This window comes from Terrapene carolina, unplaced genomic scaffold (assembly GCF_002925995.2).
Source record: "Terrapene carolina triunguis isolate 2854851 unplaced genomic scaffold, T_m_triunguis-2.0 Scaffold406, whole genome shotgun sequence".
NCBI classification, from domain to species: Eukaryota; Metazoa; Chordata; order Testudines; family Emydidae; genus Terrapene; species Terrapene triunguis.
In genome coordinates, this window is record NW_020664757.1 from 1775658 (window position 1) to 1791182 (window position 15525).

A 15525-nucleotide genomic window follows, 5' to 3' on the forward strand; every position below is an offset into this window, starting at 1 on the left:
CTGTCTGAAGTGAATAGCTGCTCTATGCTTTGCTTACTATTCACGAGCACTTCACACCAATGGGCTGCAGGTCTCCTGGATTTTGGGGGGGATAGGTGCTTGGAGTGTGCAGTTCTGACTGCCAGCAAGGGTATTTATGATTGATAGAGTTCAAATAGTTTAAAGCTTGCCATCCGTTGAGGGAGCAGGAAAACCATGTGACTTCAGTATGTGGATGGCCGCCTAAAATAACGAGTGGCTGTTCATGAACTACTCTGACTCTTGGGCTGAGAACTGCCTAGCCAAAGGAATTAGTGTATACTTAATGAATGACAAATACATTCACTGAAATCTGGATTGGTTCCCAAACAGAAATAGGCTAAAGTTATCTAACTCTTTTGCAATTAATAATTCAACCAGCTTTACTGGAAGGCCAGTTATGACTAATCCATATTAGGAAGTTTTCAGCTGTTACTTTAAAGTAAGGGCTCTCTTGGGAGGAAATATATAATAGAGACGTACTCATGGGAGGAAATATATAATAGAGACGTACTCATGGGTCTGGAGCTCAGTAAATTCTGAGTTCTAATCCCAGTTTTACCCTCAACTTTCTGTAAAGCCCTAGGTAAATAACTTCTCTGCTTCTGTTTCTCCTACTATGAAATGAAGAAGTATTGAGGCTTTATCACTACAGTGATAGCCAGCAGTATGAAAAACCTATGATTGAGACTTATTGTCTGTAAAATTCAATCATATCTAGCTCTTCCATGATGCTCTCCATCCACGGATGTCAAAGGGCACGTTTGCACGGCATTTGGAGCCCGCGGGACTCAGCCTGTCAACCCCGGGCTGACCACCACGCTACCACTCTAATAACAGCTGTGTAGACAGCACGGTGACGTTGCGGCTTGGCTGCGGTGCAGGCGCTGAAGCCAGCAGAGCGGGGTGGCCACCCGAGCCCTAGCTTCAAAGTGCTGGCTGCACAGCTATTTTTAGAGCGCTAGCACAAGCTCTGCTAGTCCAAGTCTGTCAACCGAGGTCGGCCTGGAAGGCCCCTCCGAGGGGCTCCAAAATGCTATGTCCACGTACTCAACGTGCTTTGTAAATGAGGTAAGTATCATTGTCCCCATTTTACAGCTAGGAAGCTGAGGCTTGGACTGTAAACACACAGTAATTTACAGAAATGCGGAGGATAACGTATATACTCTGCCGGCTCCCTCAACTGCTATATCTCTTTCTAATCTATAGTAGCCCAGAGAACTCATTCTCTCATGTCTGCCTTTTTTTTCAGCCTGTTTTCTTCTCTCCTGCATGGGTGGCATGAAGAAGGAGTCTAGCTGCCTTGCATGCTGCCATCCCCCAATATGCTGGAATATTTTTCAGTGATCCAAACAGATGTTACTAGATTCCACAAATAGCCTCAGGGCTACTGCAGCAGCCTTCATAGGTCAGCAGGAATAGCTAAGAAGGCAGAGCACTGTGCCGTGTTAGGGGTAAAGTTCTGGGAGGGTGGGCTCGTGGAGAGGCTGTTCCTCCTCCTCCAGCTGGAGATCACTCCCACTGAGGTTAAAGGGAGCGGTTTGTATCTTGTGTGACGCTGGCAGACGGGGTGCCAGCTCATGCCAAGGTCCCCATGTTGATGAATACTGACAATTACATAGCTGAAAATAGTCTGGTTCACCGGACCCCTGTTAAAATAGATATTTCAATCATAAGATTGTGTGTGTAGACTCTGCTGAATATCTGTGAGTTGCTGCATTAATCTCACTTATAACACCAGTATCCCATATTGTAAGGTACTATTTGAGCATTTGCACTGTAAACCTTTGTAACGGTGTATATCCCCAGACAGGAGAGAGAGACATGAATTAGTGTGAAACGCTGGTCTCCAACAGGCCGTGTTATGTCCTGCCTGGCCAGGAAGGCTCATCGACACCAGACTGAGTAGAGTTGAACATTGAAGAGGACAAAAGACTTTGTTCTTTAGCTCTCTTCCCCTCTCCCCTCCTCCCACACATGAAGGCGAGTCTTGCAAGTGATTGCCCTTTGCCTGACACTTAGGGGTGGAGAGAACCTGTGATAGGCTCCAACAGAATTTCTGTTGGCCTCATGTTTGAGACAGTAAAAAAGTGTTAGAATCTTCTTATGTCAGAAGCATAAGAGGTTAAAGGAACCCTGCAAGGCACCTTTGCCACCATTGTCCATCCTTAAGGAGGTGTTAGTCTGAGTGTCTCTAGGTATCATGGGACCACTACCCAATCCTTCTAGGAGTGGAAAGAAGTATATACTGGTTGTGGTGGACACCAGCTACCCTGAATCCACAGCACTAGCTAATATAGAAGCTGAAGCTATGGCTACTGAACCTAATCCCCATTTTTAGCAGGGAAACCTCATCCGACCGTCTGTAGTTTTCAAAAAGTTATGGGAGTTGTGTGGAGCGAGGCATATAAAGGCCACCACCTATCATCCAGAGACTAACAGTCTGGTAGAAAGAGTCAATGGGACATTGAAGTCTATGCTGAGGATGTATGTTACCTGGGAAGAGAGTGAGTGGAACATGTCACTCCCTTATTTATTATTTGCATACAGGAGTATACCCCAAGAGTCTACAGGGTTTACCCCCTTTGACCTCCTTTGTGGGAGACAAGTGAGGGGACACCTTGATTTAATTAAAGGTCTAGGCAGCATAGTACGGAAGAGTCAGGACAGCCTGTAGGGGAGCATGTCACTTGTTTTGAAGAGAATGTAAGGGCTACGATGGACTTAGTGCATCAGCACCTTGAGTTGAGTCAGGTGTCTCGGAAAGCTTGGTCTGCCAGGCATGCTGGAGAAAGGTCTTTCAATATGTGTGACTTGGTGCTAGTGTTGATTTCAGTGATGAAAAACAAGATGCACGATTGTTGGGATGGATCTTTTGAGGTGATAGAGTGAATGAGATCACTTAGGATGTAATGAAACGCCCTGGCGTGGGTGGGAGCTGTGCAGATAGTACATGTCAAATGGCTGAAAGCTTACCATATAAAAGAGAGATGGTGGTGAATATGATTTGTTGTGCTGATGAGGAAACATTTACTGCTCCTCTAATTGATTTGGTCAGGGAGAGTCCAGGGCAATCTCTTCCTTAGAGCATCGAGATTTGGAAGGGTTTGAACCCAACCCAAAAGGAGGAAATGTTGGCCCTCCTAAAATAGCACAGGCAGATATTTTCCAACTGACCAGGTTTAACTAACAAAATAGTGCATTCCATTAAAACTAATGGGCCCCACCCTGCTCCTAGCAGAGCATACCATGCTAAAGGTGAAATGCAAAGACAAATTCAGGAGGAAGTGGAGAGCATGCTAGACATGAGTGATCTCTAAATCAGAAAGCCCCTGGGCATCTCCTGTTATGATGGTGCCTAAAAAGGATAAAACCATGAGATTTATAAAAAATTTATAAATCCTCTGGATTTGACTAATTTACATAGGCAAATTACCTTATATGCTGATGCACCGGAAAAATCAGCTTTCATAGAGGAATCTGGTTTATATGAGTTTAAGATTATGCCTTTTGGGTTAATTTACACAGGGGCTACCTTTCAGAGGTTTGTCAGTGAGGAGCTGCAGGGTTTAAAGACCTTTGCCAGGGCCTGTGTAGACAAATGACTCTTGGCAAGACCATCAGAACCATGCAGGAATTAAATTATAGAGGCTTAGAGAAGCCAACCTCACTGTCAGGGTGTCCGAGATAATGCAAGAAGCCAAGGTCATGCAAGATGGGGGCTATCTTTATTTAGGGCACTGTGTGAGCAGTGGGTTTGTTTGCCCTGACCCTTTAAATCAGAAGCCATTTGGAATTGGCCTGTCCCACAAACCAAGAAGCAGGTCTAATCCTTTATCAATCTGGCCAACTGTTGCCAAAGGTTTGTAAAGGGGTTTAGTGATGTTGTGGCCCCCATAACAGACCTTACAAAAAAGGGGAAGCCGGGCCTGTGAAAAGGGCTTTAGACAAAGCCTCTTTTATGTCCTTAGAGAGCCAGTTTTGGTCAGCCCTGATTTCAGCAAACCCTTTGTGCTGTGCACTGATGCTTCTAAGATTGGATTAGGTGCAGTGCTAATGCAGGACGGGGTGGGGGGAAGAGGCATCTCATTGCCTTGAGTAAAAAACTGACCCCCTCCCCCCACTGAACAGAACTGTGCTGTCATCAAGTGGGGTGCTATGCCATAGTTTGGGCTATTACGCAACTTAAGCCTTCTCTGTATAATAGAAAATGTAAGGTTCTAACGGGCCACTCACGGCTAATATGGTTGCACTGCGCCAAGGGGACCAATTTGAGACTATTATGCTCGAGTCTAGTTCTATAGAAGTTTGACAGGGAGATCATCCATATCAAGGGAAAGGAAAATGTAGTGGCTGCTGCTTTGTCAAGGATAGGGGGACCCTGAGGTGTATTCAGGAGCATCGGTGACACCCCTTCCTATGTCATTTTTGTGTTGGGGTTGTGATGCTGGGAGACCAGGTGCCAGATCATGTCAAGATCTCCATGCCTCAGTTGAACACTGACAAATCCATAGATGAAATCAGTCTGGCTCACCTGTGTGTTAGCATTGTTCAAACAGATATTAGAATTATCAGACTATGTTTGGACTTCATTGAATACTTGTGAGTTGCTGCATTAATCTCACTTAGACAATCTGTATCCCAGATTGTAAGGTAATAGCTGAGCATTTGCATTGTAAGCCTGTGTAACGGTGTAAATCACCAGACAGGAGGGAGGCATTAGTTAATGTGAAAAGCTGGTCTCCAACAGATGGTGTGATGTCCTGCCTGACAAGGAAGGCCTATCGACATCAGACTGATTAGAGTGGAATATTTAGATGACAAAAGATTTGTTGTTTACTCTACCGCCACCGCCCCCACCTCCATGAAACTGAGTCTTGCAAGTGAATTCCTCCCATCTGCTTAGTTTGCAGTTCAACGCAGAAGGGGGGAAGGGAATAAAAACACATAACAAGGAGGAGCTGTATCTTTATGCTGCTTGGACTCTGGGGGGCCAGGATTACTAGGCATAAGCAAAAGATCCCTAGTGCTTAGCCTGGGTTAGCTCTAAAGGACACCTAGAGCTTGCTTAGCATAGACATTTCTATTACATTGGATATTTAAGATTGTAACTCATTTGTGTATGTATGTTTACCTGCTTTATCCTTGTAAATAACTCTCTTCTTTCCCTTTCCTATTAATAAATCTGTATATAGTTCAATAGGTTGGCTACAAGTGTCTTTGGTGTGAGATCTAAGGTGCAATTGACCTAGGGTAAGTGACTGGTCTTTTGGGACTGGAAGTAACCTAAATATTGCTGTGATTAGGGGTGTAAGTGACCATTTATCACAAAAGCAGACTCACCTGGGTGGCGAGACAGATCATAGTACCCAAGGAGATTGTCTGTGACTCCATTTTCAGGCTGTTATAGTGCCTGAGGAGTTTACACTTGATGATTGGTTGGAAAAATCTAAGTGTAGAACTCATAACCAATTTGGGGTTTGTGTCCTGGCTCTTAACAGGCTGCCCTGAGGTTGGTACTCAAGCTCATTGGCCCTGTAGGACAGCTTGACAGGGTGAACAAGCCCTTGTTATGTAGAATTATACTGATTCTGAAAAAGCATAGCGTCTAACTTCACAGAAATAAGACACACACTACCATATCCATGCAGTACCAAGTCTCTGTCTGTGATGATGGACTCTCCAGGAGATGTGGTGAGAGTAGATCTATCCTCGGTACTATACCATAGTATCTAATCACTTTGCAATCTTTAATGTATTTGTCCCCACGTCACCCCTCAAGGTAGGGCACAGCTATCATCTCCATGTTACAGAGGCGTAGAGTGACTTACCCAAGGTCATACAGGGAGTCTGTGGTGGAGCAGGGGCTTGAACCTGGGTTTCCAGAGTCCCAGGCTAATGCCCTAACCACTGACGATCCTTTGTGCAAAATCGGGCATTAGTCATAAGAGTATCTTTGCTTTGCATTTACCATAGTGATGCATGCAGTGTAAGAACCGGACGGGCATTTGCTTAGGACCAGATTTTGAATGAACCGCTGAGGTTGAATCCCGCATATGCCTGAATTAAATGCCTATTTGACTAGACAAAAAAAAAAAAAAGATCCAAAGCCTTTCCCTTTTGAGCTAGTGCTCTAACAAATAAACCCATCTCTAGCCAGTGCGTCCATACCAGCAAGTGACACGGGAAAGGGGGATTCCTAGGTGAGGGACAATGGGTATAATATGGAGTATCAACTGCTGAAGATCTCAAGGGCAGTTCATTGTCTTCTGTTTTCCAGTGAGGTGAGGGCGTGGGCCCTTTTTGTGACTCTCACAATGGCAGGGGACAGCAAAGTTGCTGATTGGACCAACTGGATGTCCAATATGGAAGCCGATGGAGAGTAGGAATGGTCTGATGATGGAACCAGAGAAGTCATAAGATCACGGTCTCTCTTCTTTCCCCACGATTGGGAAGAAGGACTAGCAAATTCTCCACTCTAAAAGGAAGGAGCACAATTGAGCTCTGTTATAGATTCCTTCGGGAATGCCACCCTAGTGTCTTCTATTTAAAGTCTCTTTAGGTCAGCACTGTTTTGCTCCCTTGTGTGCCAGAACATTCCAGTGCTCTGAAGACAGGTTTACAAACTTGGTTGCAGAAATGAGCTATTCAGCCGGAAGCATCTGCCTGCCAGGGCTTGCATACAGGTTGTGCTGTTGCAATCTGCACATCAGCAGCTTATACAATGAATAAAGCTGTCCTTCTTATCGCTTCAGGAGGTACAAGGTTTTTCCTCATGTAGGGAAACAATCATCACTAGGGAAACCTTAACTACTTTTTAAAGACTGAAAGAAAACACATTCATTCTTTTAAACATGGAAAACTAAATGGCCTTTTTTCCCTTGGCTGCGTGTACCATGGCCTCAGAACAGGCTGACATACAGTGAACTCTGTGGGCAAACACTCTCTGCTTTTTTTTAGTACTCTGATGAATGTTGTGCAAAATCTGCCCTTCTCTATTGTGAGACAAGGCAGAAGGTTCTGGAAGCAAATCACTAACCTTTAATCCTGAAATGTGCTTCACTAAACCCTCCTCTCCCCGCTCCCCACCTGCCCCAAAAGCACTCCCAAGTTCTGCTGAAAGTCACTGAACTTTGTGTGACTTGTCACAGTGCAACCAAGCAACCCCTGTGGCTGGAGTTCCCTTTTTGGTGGGGCTGATGCTTTCACTTTAAATCTAAGGGGCAGAGAGAATTGCTGCACTGCAGGTGTGCACTGATCCCTTGAGGGTATTTTGAACATTGCACACTGTGACTCCTAGCAAGCCTAAGGGGTGGGGTGGGGGGGTTGCGCGTGAGGGGAGTGTGGGGGACAAAGTTCTCGGCAGGTTTTCCAGACACTGCAGTCTTTCAAGCATTGCACGAGAAGTGAATGGCTTGCAGTGGTCATTTTAAGGACATCATTAAATGCATGGGTGGCCATGGACAGTTTTTCAATAAATGCTGGGGATTGTTGACTGTTAACGTGCCGCACACAGGGACGTAGGACTGGAAGGGGCCTCCTGGGTCACTGAGTCCAGGCCTCTGCTCTGGCCGTCCGTCCCACTGTATGCAATCATACGTTTGCCAAGCTCTGTCTAGGAACTAGTTAGCTTGCTTGCCCAGCAAACGTAAAACTCAGTACCAGTTTCTTGCATGAATTTTAGAAGTTACTCAAGTTCACTCCCTCCTTCCGTGTCTACTTGTGAAAATGGAAACCTAGAGGGTAAACTGTCAAATCCTAAAGGGGGAGGGAGTGTCTGTTAGTGGAGTTAGGAACCTGGGTTCTATCCCTGCCTCTGTCCTTGACTCCCCTTATCCATTCACTCTTTCCAGTATGGATGCAATATAATTAGGGCCTGACTTTTCAGAACAGCTGAGCATCTGCAGCTCCCATGAAGTGAGTGGAAACAGTGGCGGCTCAGCACTCCTGCACTGGACTGTGGATCACAGCCTCCTGTAAAGACTGCCTCAGCTCTTCTTGACATCTCCCTCGGTCTGTTCTGACTCCAGACTCTTTCATGTTCTAACTGGAGTGACGTTGTTTTTAGGATATGGAATAATCACTGACTGAAAGTGCCCCTGGACTCTCATCCTCTTCCAAGCCTGAGGTCGACTTCAGTCTTGGCTAACATAATGTGCTCATATTAAATAACAATAAGGAAATAATTCAGTACAAGCCTGACTCAAGCAATTTGCAGGAACAATTGGCCCTATAAAACTGTTGGATGCCATAATTGCAGCTAATTAACCTGATTGCCACACATCTCTGGCTCAATATGGAGTAAGGGGAAGTCACTCACAAAGCAATCTATAAGGGAAATAATATCAATAAAACCCCTTCAAAATCTATACCAGGAAAGGGAGAGGGAAGGAGGGTCTCAGCAGGTGCAACTCCTTTGACCAGTCATGCTTCACCTGCTTGAAAGAGCCATCTGCCATAGGGCAAATATACAGCAAACCTCAATCTCATCAGTCACATTTTGTTTAATCTAATGAAACAAAATATTTCCTCTGAACTTCTGGGTTGGCACTGAGTTCTTGTCTGGTTTTTCCATACAAGCTCTGTCGACAGATAGGGGAAGCCCACAGCCTGTCTTAGCCTCCCGATAAGTAAGGTAAACACAGTAGATAAAACGGTGTTTTCTCTACCCTCCTCCCCCATATGCCGAAAGGGAGCACTAGAATTAAATGTCTGACCCTGAAAGGCATTGAGCTACCCCTCCTCCCCATCTAGGGCACTTAGCCGGACTGGCCCCAAACTAGCATCCAAAGATGCACAGACGAAAGCTAGTCAGTAGCTACTGCCTTATTGGGACAGAGGGAGATGTAGTGAATCTGCAGGTACTAAGAGTTCTTGCAGAAGTAAGTCTAGAGAGTCTACTTCTATAGCTGTAATATTTAGCCTCACTGCCACATAAGTGTCTTAGCCTGCCCCATGGCGCTCTTCACTGAATATTTTTTCATCACTGCTGAATAGTTTAGCACAAAATAGCTAATCACTCTGCATTTGCTGTTGCTGTTAAAACAGATTAGATGCAGCGAGAGCACACTACATTACTTCCCTAGCTGCCCCACTTATGCACTCTCTAGTGGTGCTGCAAAGTTATATTAAATTAACCCTTGCACCATTAACTGGAGAACTGGCTCCTCTGAACCTCACCTAAGGACAGCATACATGCAGCATGGCTGTGCATGTCATAGACCCTGATCATGCAAAGAACTTAAACATGTGCTTCATTTTAACCATGCGTAGTGCCATTGACTTCAGTGCATACAAGCCTTCCTGAAATGGTCAGGCACATGAATAACTTCATCAAAACCACCATCTTGTGTACCAACTGACACTTCACTGCTCTATAACACCACATGACTCTTCCAAATAGGCTGGTTCCCGGTGTTCTAAAGAATAATTTACTCTGAATATCTGTCAACCACCTGCAAGTAACACTCTCCTAGTAACTACATATGCAGTCTGACCTACACAGGTAACTGTAGGCTTGATCTTATACCTAGCTCGGAATAACTTCTTGAAGTACAAACAAACAGTTACGTTAAAGCTTGGAGGTGATGCTCTTCCATGGAACACCTCACCAAAGGGCCTGTTTAAAAAACGTTGTTGTCTGGACTGCTGTGTTCCCATTCGCAGGTGCCAGCAGGAGTGTGTGTGTGCATGTGTGTGTGGGGGGGGAATGCTTGGGCACCCCAAGGGCCTGGAGCCCCCCTTGCGTCAGGATGTGTTTTGGATGAGGACGCTGTGTACCTAGGCAGACAAGCCTGGAGCCATGTGGGAGATGTGAACAGGGAAGGGGAAAGCTGTGGGGTGAAGAGTGGGCTGGGAGAGTGACTCCCGTGAGGGGGAAGGTTTGTGGATTCTGGGGCCACAGAAAGGTTTGTGGTCACGATGAAACTTGACAGAGTAAAATAATCCCTGTGTCTCCTCCAGGAGATGTTAGATCTCATTTTACAGTGGACAGAAGTGTCAGGCAGCTCCCCAGTTCAGTAGGGCAATTGTCCCTGACAAAAATTCTTGCTGGTTAACCACTACAGTAATAGAGAAGCCAAACACTTGTTTTTCACCCAACCAATAAAATTCTAGCCAGCAAAACAAGCTGCTCTGGCATTCTGGGCTGGGAATAATACACTGTAGGCCTTGGGCTGATGGCACAAGAGATCTCTATTGGTGAAGCAAACTTTTCCTTGTAAAGCTGGGAAGTGCTTATCTCAGGCCAAATGTAAAATAAAGATGGCTCCCAAAGGAATTGCAAGGGCAGAGACTAAGCATACCCTGTCTTCTGTACTGGGAGAGCTCAAGTGAATTTATGCCTCTGAGAAACCGGTAGAAATGGCTACTGAGGAGTGGGGTGGACTGTGACATTGGGTAGGTCACATGGTATTTGATAGGCTGAGCCTATAATAGGCTGCTTATTCCCACACACCAGAGCCAACTTGAAACGCTGCAAATCATGGCCTGAAATTTCCCAAATATCCCCATAGAAAACTCTAGCAAGTCATAGGCACACAAGTATACTCCTGTTCACCAAGGTCATTTGAATTCAACTGGAGCTGACTTCTGCAGTTTGAGACAAACACTGCCGCTCTACTCAAAATCCTCTGCACAGCTGCTCCAAGTAAACATCTCCTCCCCTGAAATACAAGGCCACTCAGTAACACTTCAGGTTCTTCCCCTATCGTCGCATCTCCTTGGTTGGATGAAGGTCTGACTGCTTGGCAGGGCTTGAGATACTGTTTAGTATGTGCAAGCCTGTTGGAAAAGCAGTAACTCTGAAAACGGGTTGTGCACTTAAGTGTGGCTTGCAAACACCTGTCCTAGATCTGGATCAGAACCATTTCCTGGGGGTGTAAAGTAGTGGGAATGTGCTGTGCTTGTGGACATGCTGAGGACAGGCAACACTGGACCCTGGTTCAGCTGGTCATTAGATCCCTATCTTGCTTAACTGACTAGAAAGTGCACTCTGTCGGTTCAGTACCCGCTAGTTAGCACACCAGGTGAAACAGTTGCCAGGGGCAGGGGGTTAGCCCATCCCAGAGTTGTGAGAACTCTATTTTCTTTGCCAATAAGGCTTTTGGGTCTGGTGTAGAAGAAAGACAGAATTGACAGAGCAGGACTTATCTGGATATCTCTCAAAGCCTCCGCTGGGGAAGGCATTGAGATGGCCACCACTACTCCGGGAGTCACTTGGCATCATTTAGCTCATGCTTTGAAATACATCAAGGCTTTTGCTATAAACCTCTAACCACCGAAAAACAAAATCTTGGCTCGAGAACAGTCGTTGCCTTGGCTTGTATCCTGGGACTGAGTGACTTATGTTTCTGCGTTGGTGGGAGGATTCCCCCTTTTATTTTAGACAAGTTGGGTCGCATTGATCTGAAGCCTAACTCCCTTGCAGACTGGAGTCCTTTTTAAAATAAATAAATAAATCAATTAATCAGTGACAGTCAGAACTCAATGTTACTATTTTGAAAACAAAAGGAGGGGGAAAGCCCCTGTGCACTCTGCCAAGAGAGAACAAAGAACAGCCAAAGCACACAACTTCTGGCATTTTACTTGGAAAGAAAGCGTTCATCCACATGTCAGGTAGGGAGCTGCCTTCTGCATTCTTGATCCAACCTGGCAAAGTTGCAGCTTGAATAAATAAATCCTAAACAGCAAAGTGCAAGAGAGACAGAGGCCCCGGGTGATCTTAACGTTTTGGAAGCTTCCTTGACAAACATTTGGTCTATAAACAAGCCCAGGACCAGACTGACACCCCTGATTCCCCAATAACTACTTGGAAGGGTGAGTGGCCAATCCAGGCACTCTGGTGGGAGAGATCATTTGTCCAGATCCTCCCACCCTGTCCCCTCCCTCCATTGTGCATCCCATGCAAGAGCCTGACACCCCGTGGAGTGCAGGGACTGCTCTCTCACTGTGTCCCACAAAGATACCTGGCCCTACCTCACCCTTACTCCCTTTGGAAGGTCAGTCTGAAATCTGGTGCAGCCTGTTCTCTCTTGCATATGGCTACCCCAGGAGGCAAAGCAGCTTCACACTTCCCCTTACTTGGGTCCATGCTTAAATGGCATAATCTAGTGCATGCTTCTTGCGGTTTAATGTTAAAACTTCTAATGCCACGTGGCCCCGCACTCTATAAAATCACACCAGATAGTAGGAGAACCTGCTGTCTGAAAACTGAGTTCAGAGCTTCAGATAAGTGGCCACCCCACATCTGTGTTTCTCTGTTGCTAAGACTTCATACAGCTGCTCTTAGCAACCTTGATGAGTGCAGTGGCCCCAAACTCATACAATGGTGACTTTCAGCGGGATGGCTTAGGAAATTAAAAACGTTGATCTGTTTTCTGCACCCAGATCAATTCCTTCTTCCTAAATGCATTGGCTACAATATTAGCTGCCTGACTCTGGCCTGTGACTTCACCCCAAGTAAATGCCCTAAGGACTGGGAATGTTGGATCACTCATTCACCCCTTGCAGATGGATAGGGAATGAAGCTTGGTTCTCCAGACTGTATGGAATGAGGTAGCTGCTCTCCTACGTGCATTTTTAAGGTTGAGCAAATGAAGGTAGTAACTTTAATGTGCACTTCCAAGCTGAACTCAATTGCTCTCGAGTCGCCAGGACAAAAGCACTGGTTGTCTCATCTTGTGCAATTAGGCATTTTTCCGTTGTTGTTGTTGTATATAGCCTGCACGGATTGTTTGCACAGCCTTCTGGTGTTGAGATAAGAAATATCTCTGCCTCTTACTAGCTGTGTGTTCCATCAGAACAATCTAGGGAAAACAACTTTCTTCAGGAAAGACTGCGTCTTTGAAAGAGGCTTTCCTATGTTTGAGTACAACCCCGCTTGGTACACACATTTATTTATACTAATAAATCTATCTAACAACAAATACCATATGTCAGAAGCGAACTGTTCTCTCAAATGTGCTGACTCTCTGGGTTTGGCTCGTCAATCAGACACTCACGGACTCAATACTTAATGACCAAAGCAGCTGTCTTCCAGTGGGAACAAAAATAGGCTTCTTGCTTGTGGATCTGAAGTGGAGTTTTGCCAGCCTGACAAATGCTGGCATACCTGTAAAATCTTACTACAATTTCTAGAATTCTAACTCACGAGTTGTCCAGGGTGGACCCCAGAAATGAGCTGACAGCCTGTCCTCGGATAGCAGGTGACTCTGCTGTATATAATGCAGCTGGGTGCTCTCCTGAGCCAATGGGCCTGATTCTGATCTTGCTTTCACCAGTGTAAAACTGAAATTCCATTCACTTCAATGGAGTCACTCTTGATTTATGCCAATGTGAATTGATAATTGAGATCCAATGACTTATTTGCTCCTAGCCCAGCCTGGCACAGGGGCAGAAGAGAAAGGGGAGAAGCAGTGTTCCCTGTGCTCCTTTCTCTTTCACCCTTCAGTGTTGGCCTTCTTTTCCCCTATCCCCAAAATCCACAAACTTGCTCTCTAAGCCAGCTTTATGAACAGCAAACAATTGACCCACTATATGCCTTTCTCTGTTTCCTTAGAGCAAGTCATGGCGGAAGATCAAAAATATGGTGCAGTGGTCTCCCTTTGTTATGTCCTTCAAGAAAAAGTATCCTTGGATTCAACTAGCAGGGCATGCAGGTATGGAAGGTTGAGCTGTGCCATGTCATCAAGGGAACCCTCCAGGGTGTGAGACTAATGAAATGTTGGGAAGTCTCCTGATTGTTCAGTTAATCAGCTGTGTTGGCCTCAATTGTCTCTGTGACGCTCATTAAGTGCTCACCTTGAATCTGTCTCTGGGGAAGCAGGGGCTTGAGGGAGGGTCTGATCTAAATGCTAGATTGCATAGTGTGGAGATGAAGGAGATCCCAGTGTGGCATGCTTGTAAAGTGTAGTGCTATCACTGCTGCCAGATGCTGTAGTTACTCCTGTCACTCAAGCTGTAGAGGTTTGTGCTCGGCTGATGAAGGTTCCAAGTTCAAACCCTGCCACTTAGCAATGTGTGGGGGTGTTGCTCTCCTTCATCAGTCCCTGGAAGCTAACATGCTTAGCGGCAGTGGTTCGGGGGGCAGGGAAGGAGTGATAGAGGTCCCCCCCCAAATGAGTAGTACATATAGCTTTGACTCTGACTTGAGGTCTGTCATGTCAGATCCTGTTAACCTTTGACACTATGTAACACTCAATAGCAGTTCAGTATACCTTGAGTGTTCTGGGTGGGGATGTCAGCAGGGGCAGGAGGCTTCATGACTGCTCTCCTCTGCGAAGGGTCTGCACCTGTAAGCACTGTGTTGCCTTTTGTCTCTCAGGTAGCTTCAAGGCTGCAGCCAATGGCAGGATACTCAAGAAGCACTGTGAATCTGAGCAGCGCTGCTTGGACCGCTTGATGAACGACGTCCTTAAGCCCTTTGTTCCTGCCTACCATGGGGATGTGGTGAAGGATGGGGAGCGGTACAATCAGATGGAAGACCTGCTGGCTGAATTTGACTCCCCCTGCGTTATGGACTGCAAGATGGGAGTCAGGTTAGTGCTGCTAGGTGCATTGGCTTGTAACTGAGCAGAAAGGAGCAGCCTGAGTTCAAGAACCCAAATCCAGTGTTTAAAGCAACATTATACCCAAGTAAACAATATCCAGAGCAAACTGGCTACTCTGACAGGCTTACTTGGCCATGGATGACTATTGCCCAGGGCTTTAGAGAGGGAAGCCAAGCGGGTGGGGGTGGGAGACACAAGAGGAAACCTGGGCTGGGAAATGGTGGAACAGACTCCTGCAGTCACATGTTGGTAACTCTGTGGTGTACTGTGAAAGTGGATTGCTTGGTGTTGCATCAGTCTGCACTAGTAGCCCATTGCTGTTCCAGGGGCCTGGGGATGACAGCTTTTGAGACAGTACCTTGCCCTGCTCTCTCAACCACAAAGGGCACTGATCTAGGTGGGGGGAGGTGCATTTCAGGAGTTGTATAGGGGTCAGAATAGAGATCCTCGAATGAAGCAGCTTTAAAAAGAGGTGAGACAGAGAGAGAGAGCCCTGCTTGGGAGCTCCCACCAGAAGTTTGCCTTAAGTCCAGGCAGGGGTAGCATTTCTTAGACATCACACACCTAGACTAAAACACAAGCAGTGCTGTCGCACACCCATCTCTGGCTCTGTGGTGAAGAGCACCAGGGAGTTGCACCCCTCTCTGAAGGAAGAACAGCATTTACCACCTAATGTTTTACACTATCAAAGTACATTCTAGCGTGCTGGGACAAGGTCTATCCGGACAGCTAATGTTCTGGGAGATGCCCCAAGGAAATCATCAGGGCATATGTGTATTCCATGTGGGGCTCTAGCCCATTCAAGCTGCAGCGAAGGCCTTGGTGCTAGCTGTCAGCCTTCTTGTATCTCTGCCTCACACGCTCCACTTCAGATCTGAGTTCAAACAGCTTTTTATCCTTCCCCTTACTTCTTACTAGCTCTTGCATGCTCTTTGTGACACAGTGTATAATATTCTAC

General features: G+C 46.1%; 1 protein-coding gene across 1 annotated transcript in view; it reads left to right on the forward strand.

Annotated features, from left to right (window-relative positions):
- The window catches only part of ITPKB (inositol-trisphosphate 3-kinase B), a 104648-nt gene that overhangs the window by 66663 nt on the left and 22460 nt on the right, over positions 1-15525 (forward strand). Inside the window, exons 3-4 of the mRNA XM_026658195.2 lie at positions 13577-13676; positions 14342-14555. Coding sequence (XP_026513980.1) covers positions 13577-13676; positions 14342-14555 — 314 coding nt within the window. The remainder of the gene's footprint in view (positions 1-13576; positions 13677-14341; positions 14556-15525) is intronic.